This window comes from Acyrthosiphon pisum, chromosome A2 (assembly GCF_005508785.2).
Source record: "Acyrthosiphon pisum isolate AL4f chromosome A2, pea_aphid_22Mar2018_4r6ur, whole genome shotgun sequence".
Taxonomy (NCBI): domain Eukaryota; kingdom Metazoa; phylum Arthropoda; class Insecta; order Hemiptera; family Aphididae; genus Acyrthosiphon; species Acyrthosiphon pisum.
The window spans coordinates 106,841,543-106,850,305 of NC_042495.1; the positions used below are offsets into that span (position 1 = coordinate 106,841,543).

At 30.1% G+C, this 8,763-nt stretch overlaps 1 protein-coding gene across 2 annotated transcripts; it reads left to right on the forward strand.

The window, feature by feature from the left end:
• The first annotated feature begins 3,085 nt into the window (after nucleotides 1–3,085).
• On the forward strand, nucleotides 3,086–8,763 carry LOC100159503 (delta(14)-sterol reductase). Of its 2 annotated transcripts, none has more exons than XM_001949821.5 (9): nucleotides 3,086–3,391; nucleotides 4,116–4,419; nucleotides 4,492–4,598; nucleotides 6,149–6,334; nucleotides 6,395–6,590; nucleotides 6,652–6,950; nucleotides 7,021–7,256; nucleotides 7,325–7,452; nucleotides 7,521–8,763. In XM_001949821.5, exons 2-9 carry the CDS (start codon nucleotides 4,122–4,124, stop codon nucleotides 7,793–7,795), a joined length of 1,725 nt encoding a protein of 574 aa, XP_001949856.2. In that variant the 5' UTR covers nucleotides 3,086–3,391; nucleotides 4,116–4,121; the 3' UTR covers nucleotides 7,796–8,763. The 2 variants fall into 2 exon arrangements, with proteins under 2 accessions (XP_001949856.2, XP_016659465.1); XM_016803976.2 differs by lacking the exon at nucleotides 3,086–3,391 and adding an exon at nucleotides 3,476–3,863.

Sequence of the window (8,763 nt, forward strand, 5' to 3'; positions counted from 1 at the left end):
ATACAATTATAGGTGCACTTAGAATAGATTTGATAAGCCAGATTTATTAAAAAAATGCTTTTATAGATAAATAATTTATCAGCGAAAGGCCCATCAGCCATGGGCTCGTTATATTATGCTTAAATTTTTAAAATGTATACGAGACTAAATTCCTTTCATAATTCAAATCCTATAAGACCACCTATGGTTATCGTAGTAAATATTAGAACTCATATTATTTTTCTTGACGGGTCCGGTTTTATAATACGCCAATAATAAAAGTGCTAATATAATAAAAACACAAACATAATAAAAACAGGAAAAAAAATTCATAATACATACAAATGTAACAGTACACAACTTAATAATGGAAAAATAAAAATTTGGTAACAAATTTGGCAAATCTAATAAATAAAAATCACATTCCTATTTGGTAACGTCCTATAGATGTTGTATTTTTAATGTAATTTTGCTATAATAATAAGTTATTAGGTAGGTACTATGCAGACTATACAAAATATAAAATATTTTAGACATTATAATATCAGATCCATATATAATGTGGGCACTTTAAGTATTTGATTAAGATTTTAAGTCATTAGGGTATTACCTAATCATTTTTAATTACAACAAAAACATCAAATTAAATTTAATTCAACACTAGTGTCGTGTAAATATTTCCGTTTTACTGCTTTTTTTTGTTGCCAAGTTTTTACCTATTATTTGCAAAAGTTAAATAGGTATAACTTACATTTATAAATGTTTTAACCTTGTTTTAAACTTTTAGTTCTTCGCTATAAAAATTGATAATTGTACCTATATATTTTTAAATACAAAATAATTTGATGCCCGGCGTATTATATAGGCAAAATAGGTACATTACCGTAGTTTCAATATTAATCATAATCATTACGTCATTTCAGCTTATCGCAACTTTGTTCGCCGATAGAGTATGGTTGCTCACAAACCAAACCACATCTTACTCCAACGTAAATACCCATATACTTAACTTAACAAAAGTAATGATATTTTAAAAATAAACTACATTACTTAAGGGGCCTCGCCATCGCATTGATTTAAGGAGAATCATTTAGGCAATTTCTAATCTCGTTGTCGCCACCCGAGGTCTATGTGTTAGTCGTAAATGATTATCAGGGCTCGTAAGTTCATGCATCTGCATGTTTTTTTTGCTACACAGGAAAACATGCTAACTGAGATACAAATCCGTTTCATAACAATAGTAATAATAATATGAAGTTTGATAGAGCATGTTTTTAGTGTAAAGGCATATTTGGCATATAGTCGATTTTTTACAGTCGTTAGTGCATATTATTTCATAAAAATATATTTTAGACAAATATTTGAAAAGTTACTTGTTTCTTATTTACTTTCCCGTTTACAAAATGATAGTGTTTTGATTTATTTTTATTCAGTGAGTGTGTGACTTCCTAGTGTCCTAGTACATACTACATACTATTAATACTTATTTAGACTTTACGCGTCTTGGAAATTATATCGCGGAAACAATGTAATCGCTACCACTACCATCCTAACCGTATAAAGTGGCAGCTTCTCACCAACCAGCATTTATAATTTTGTACATTCTACAGTATAGTTTTCTTATAATGCACTATTACACTCGCCGATGAGTTTACTCGTATGAGTCGTATGCGTTTGTCCATTCAATTTCCTGTTTTAGTGTTTTCATGTGAGGTATTGGTACCGTACACATTATTCATATTTTATTTAAACAATTCCGAAAGAAAAACTGCAACATTTTGTGGAGGAATTTGATTTTTTTTAAATTTATGGATTAATTCTTATTATTTTAAAATTTTCTCATGATTTTTTTACATAATGCATATTTTGAATGAATGATTACAAAATGTTAGAGCATATAAATGCATATTTTCGAACTTTTTTAGTGCATATTTTGACAATTTTTAGTGCATGAATGCATGCTTATTTATGCATTTTTTAGTGCATGAAGTAACGAGCCCTGATGATTATTAGTGTGTGTGGCGTCCATGCGGGTCAATTGTAGTGGTACGGAGGGCACTCGCACTCACATGTCAGTGTGTAATATTGTGATCGTGAAAAAAATGTTTATTTTTCACTCAAACACACAATTCTAATTCCAACACAACGTCGCAACGATTAACTCGATTTGCATTCTGACAAAATATTCTTTTTTTCCACAACATTTACGAGGCATCGGTCGAGGTATATTTTTAAAATTGTATTTAGTTAATTAAATATTTAAGTTGGAAATTCTGAATTATTTTGATTTTTCTACAATTTTTATTGCATTTTAAATTACAAAAATTAAAAATGTGGCTCGACCGTTTCCTTGTATATATTACGGACAATCCGAATATTTTTTCAGAATAAAAATCGTGATAAATGTCGGCCCGTACCGTTGGAATTGGAGACAGTAGTTTTTGACAAAAAAAGACGTGGTAGCGAGGCCCCTTAATATTATTACGTTTTAATAATTGTTGATACGTTCAATGAAAAAAAAAATCAATCAAGTGTCATTGGAGATATGTCGTTCTACTACTAATAAATACTTTAAAAACTGAATATTTTATGCTAATAATCAAAACATCGTATTTTTGGTTGTTACGTTTCGTTAATACTAGATCCTCGTATTTACAAGCTACGTTAATGATACGGAAAAAGTTGTTTTAAATATTGTAATCACCTACAATATCACATTAGGTATTTTTTATAGTGAATTTCGTTTCCGCACAACAATAATAATAATAAGGAATAATTCAATAGTTGAAAACCGATCCGAAACGTGTTAAAAATCTCGGCGAAGGTTAGTCTCGCCGTGTACGACGACGCCGCGGACGATAATATTGTCGGTATTCGGTGGTATAAGCGCCGTAGTGGCGAGGTTATACACATTACACACAAATACCAATAACAATAATATTACACGCCGAACAATAATAAACCGGCTCCCGGCCCCCCGGTTCACGAGTATTCGACGCCCCTCTCCGTAACGGCGGTACGCGAACTGCGCGTGCGCGGGAGGCTGATTGTCCGTTGATCGTTCAAAGCACGCACGCGGGAAAGGAGACCGATTATTTTTTAACGATGGACGGACAAACAAGCCGAACGGACAAACAAACCAGCCTCTCATGGAACGTAAACGCGACAGATTTGAAATGTTCACCAATGGCGTGCGCCGGCGCCGCGTCATCGTCATTGTTTACCACCGGGTCCGGCCGTTTTCATGATAATCCGACCAGTTGAGAATTTGAGATTCCCTCGTTTTCGAGTTTGACGTGTTTTAAGTGGTTTTTTCTTTACTTTTTACCCGTCCGCGTGGTTCCGTGTCCGGTCGCGCACTACTTACACATTTGACGAGACATTTTCCTTCTCTGGACGCACAGCTGCACAGGTAAGACGCCCGATTACGTTGTTTTCGGCGACGAAAATCGTTTCCCGTCTTTTCGGTCGGCGATTTCATACAAATACCACATACGTAAAAACGGTAAACGCTCGCTAAGCGGTTTTTTCTTTTCTTCGGGAGGGGAATGAATTTTTGTCGTCGTTTTTTAAATTCTCCATCGTCACGAGACCTTCTCCGTTGTCGGAGGTCTCCCGGGGTCTGTAAATAGAGGGTTTCGTTATTTTCGATTTGGCAACCAGGCAATGTCCCCGCCGCCGCCGCCGCCGCCGAAAATACCTACGCGGTGAATTTTTTTACACCCCCCGTTAACAATTCGCATTTTGCACCAGTTACGACGACTGTTTTGTTGCGGTGTTGTGCTATAATATTGTGATTCAACGACGTACATGTTCTGATTTTTCTTATAGTTTTTGGACTCTTCCTGATTCGCATTTCTTGTGGGCAATTAAGTTATCGAATAGTAGGTACCCACCTATTATGATGTGTGTGGTTATTTGACAGTCGTGTCGTTCAACAAGTGAAAACCATGATAATCTAAACAAAAATTGTTACGATAATATATCTATAATCTTGTATTCCTTTACTGGTATTTTGTCTAAAATTCCATGGCTTAAGCAATGGGAAAATGTTTGTTCTGTAACGTTAGGATAATGTTTGTATTGAATTATTCAACATAAAAATAAATAAACCGTTTTTATTTTCTATTTTTAAGATCGCCATGTTAACTAGAAGATCAAGGAAAGAAGGGATCGCTTCACCGAGCGATGCTGAAACAACGTCAAAAGCTAAAAGGTCAGCAACACCATCAAAAAGATCAGCAACACCATCTAAATCTAAAAAACCGGTCACTCGTCGTAGTAAAAGTAAATCCGTAGAGAGAAGAATAAGAACTCGATCTAGATCAGCTAATAAGACTGCAGGTACTGATGTTAATAAGACTGATGGTCCTGTAGTTCTTCTAGAACGTTATAATGCTACAAAACAAAATCCAGTTGTCAAAAAGAAAGAAATTAAAAGTAAAATTGTTAAACTTTGTTTGTGATACCTTCTATTTATTTATATAATATCTATTTAATTTTGGCTTATAGATAAAAAGGCTGTTGAACTTGTTGATTCAAATTCAAGAAAGAGCCCAACACCTGTAAAAGAAGTTAACTCAATAATTAGTCCTGCATCGCGCAATATAAGTGACAATGTATGTATTTCATTCACGAATGATATAGGTTGATAAAATGTTGAAAATCAGTTGAATTAAAATAAATTTTTTTGCTGTTATACATTAGTAGGTATACTGTATGTTACTAAATTATGTGTTAAGTGCAGATTTTTAGGTTCTTAAAAGTTTAAAATATGATATAATCTAATATGCTCTTAAAAAACATTAATATATTCTCTTAATCCTTAAATTAGTAAATATGTTTCTTTTTCACTTCAAATACATTAAAAATCTTTAAAACAGTAACAATAGGAATATATTATAATGTATAATATACTGGACGATTCTTTTATCATAGAACACTTACTATTTCAAAAAGTATAAATTTAATGTTTTTGAAAAAAAAAATGTACAGGTTCCTGGTCGTTAAAAACTTTTTTATCATCAAATTTTCTTAATTTTTTGAAGACACCATTCAGTTTCAATTTAATATTTCAAAGCAGAATATTCTTCTAAGTATTTTGTACATAAACATTGAATTTAGAACGAGTAGTTGACGCCGACGAGAGTCTGAGTCCGATCACGAGGTTTTCTAGCTTTTCTCCCACCCTGGTACCATTCTCACAAAAGCACAGCTAATGCATTGCGTCGCCGCGTTTGTTATATTGTGTACTTTATTATAACCGGTATTTTTTGTTATAAACATAATAGATGTGAGATATAAAAAAATATGTTATAACGTAAACGTTAGAAATTGTGGAATCGTTGTTACAGTAGTCACTACGTATACACGAATGTCAACAATGCCCCTTGACGATCGTTGCCGACAGGCTTGGTATATACCGATTAGTATGGTTTGGTATATGGGAGGGGGGTCAATACGCAGCGACAGACGTGTTTTTATGGTTAGACTCGTGAGCCAGAGTAACATGAATTTAAGTAGTTATAACCAGTGCTTCAAAGCGTTTTTAAAAGTTTTCAGCATATCAAAAAACGATTGAAACATATAATTGCCTGAAAAAAAAAATATTTATAAAATTATAACTATCAGTAAAATATCTATTATGGTTATTTTAAATTGTTGTAATGTTATACTTTTCAATCACTCTGTTTTGTGTGGGAAACAAGCTATATCCATCAGATAACGCTAAACGCTTCATAAAATTTAAAATTTTAAAACGTTTAAATTCTATATAACGTTAAACAGTTTATTCGATCATAACGTTTAATATCCATATAACGGTAAACGGTATTATTATTTTTGATTTAAGCCCTGGTTATAACTTCTTTTTTACATTCACACGCGTCCCTTTGCCATTATGGAACTGGTGTATAGTGGGGATGCTTAGCATCAATATATTCTCTTGCTGAACAGAGTATAGGCATGTACATGGTTTTTTTTTTTATAAATATTATGATTATTTTTTATTTTAATATGCTCTGGGTAGTTTAACCTAACCTAACCCTCCTCTTAGTGTATGAAAATAACACCAACCTTAGGTAAAATTGCTTTTCTTTAATAGATGATTTAACTATTAATTGTAATTATTTTAGAGTTATCTGATATTTTTTTGTAAATTTGTTTAAAGATTTCTGTATCATCATCTCCAAGATCAAGATTAGATTACAATGAAGAATCTGATGATGAAATTAAATTGTCAAATAATACAACAAGCAAGATTTATCCTGTAGAATTTGGAGGTTCCTTTGGCATTATCATGCTATTCATATCATTCCCAATATCGGTTGTCCTTGACAAAATTGCTATAAAAACTGTAATTAAAATATTTCAATTTTATAATTTTTAATGATCTTAATCATAATGTTTTTTTCAGAAAGGAAATTTAATACCTTTTCCTCGTGGTTATTTAAGACCAGCAAACTATTTTGATCAAGATGTGTTTATATGGACTGCTGCTATTATTTTTCTTCATTTGTTAATATCACTTTTGCCCTTAGCCAAAAAATCTAAATCATTAACAAGACTATCAACGGGTAATGATTTCAGTTTCACCTACTACAGGTTTTCAGGTTAGTTACTTAAGTATAATTTGTTTTTGATTAATGTTAATTGTAAATGTTTTCATTTTAGGATTTTTCAATTTAATTATAGCTGGTTTGATTATTTGGGCTATGAATTATTACAACTACCCAATAAATTTTGTTTTAGAAATAGTGACTAAAAAGACTGTACCTCATGTTGTAGCATCAGTTTTATACGCATTTATTATTTCCATAATTTTGTTTATAAAAGCCAAGTACTTAAATCAAATTGACGATAATTCTTCTTTTAATTTTATTCAAAAATTGTTTATTGGAACAACAATTAACCCTACATTAGGGCCGATTAATATCAAATTGGCTTTTTTTAGATATTCAACATTGATGACTGTAAGTTTAACTAAAAAATTAAATATTTTTACTGTGCATAATTCACCCAATTATTATTTTTTTTTTGCAGATTTTATTCAATTACCTTGTGATTATGGACTCTCTTAAAAATCCTGTTAATATTCATCTTTATTTTGTTGCTGGACTTCAAATATTTCATGCTATAGATAAACTAATTTTTGAGTTTAATTTATTGTCTTCATTTTATTTACAAAATGAAAAAGATGGATATTGGACTATTATTCAACAATTTTTACAACCGGTTATCAATTTTTTACCCATTCAAATTTTACTTGCAAACAATTTGTAAGTTAAGTGTAATATTTTGCTTAAAATCATATTCATTAATCACCATATATTTTGTTTGTTTTTAGACCTGTTAATTATATCATTTTGAGTATTTCATCATTTATATTTTTATTTGGCTATATCTGTCAACGTTATAGTGATTTTACTAAATATCAATATGAAAGAAACTTGACATTTGTCTATAAGCCTTCATGTAAGTAATATATTTTATTTTTATAAATATTTGTTTTCATATAATTAATCACCATTTTGTTTTTGTAGATGTAAGAACTATTGTACATGGTCTTTGGTCATACGTGAGGTATCCTAATTACATAGGTACCATACTTGTACATTTAGCCTTAATCTTTCCAATATTTGAACCTAACCTTGGCAGTCTACAAGCATCTTGGCCTGTACTTTTATATCCTTTGTATTATATAATAACTTTGTCCCATCAATGTGTGCGTATTTCTACCCACTACCGTTTCCAGTGCGGTAATAATTGGGATCGTCAATATATAGCAAAATGGAATTTAATACCAAAAATATTTTGAATTTATTTATTTTAATAGAATTAAGTCAAATAATTGATGATTGGAAGCTTATTAATGATCAAACCGGCGGTGGATCTGTAACGGGAAACTAAGAAATAACATATAAGTCCCCGTTACATCTTATCACTTTCAATCACCATTAATGTCTTTAAATTTGTGTTAGATTTTAGGTTAATTTAATTTGTTTTTATTTATATATTTGATTTATATATATTTCTCAGTAACTGAAGGAATCTTCAAATTTTAATTCCATTTATTAATGTCCAAAATTAAATTATCAAACTAATATGAATAATAATATATATATTTATTATTTATATTATTCTATGTTTTTAATAAAACTACTTTCAAAATAATGTAAGTTAATAATAATGCCATATTGATAATGTACAAAAATAAACAAAAAAATTTTGTAACTACATTTAAAGTATGCGTTAATATATTAATTACAATTTTACTAGCAACTATTTTAAATGTAAGAAGTAAGAAGTTAACTGTTAAGTAGAAAATATTGCTGAATAATGTACATAATAGAATGTTAATCTTGTACAAGAATTATAGAACTTGTTTAAAAAAGCCAATTTTAATTTATTGACTTAAAGCCTGTATAGTTTAATGCCTACTGTGTTTTAAAAGGTCATCTTAAAATCAAACCAAAAATTGACTTTTTTATCAAATTGTATGTATCTTATAATACATAATTATCTGGATTATGATCAACATTATATTATTAATTACTTGCTTAAGTATGTTGTATTGGTTGTAAATCATTGGAATACTACTTAATATATTTTTATGTTTACAATATTATAATGGATCTTTTTTTTTTTATTGTAATTGTAAAATGTAATTAGTGTTACATTATTGTAAATAAATATTTTTTTATATTATTAAATTGGCTTAAATTACCTTGATTATAAATATTTTGTAAATAAAAATATAAATAAAGAGATAATACTGTATTGCTA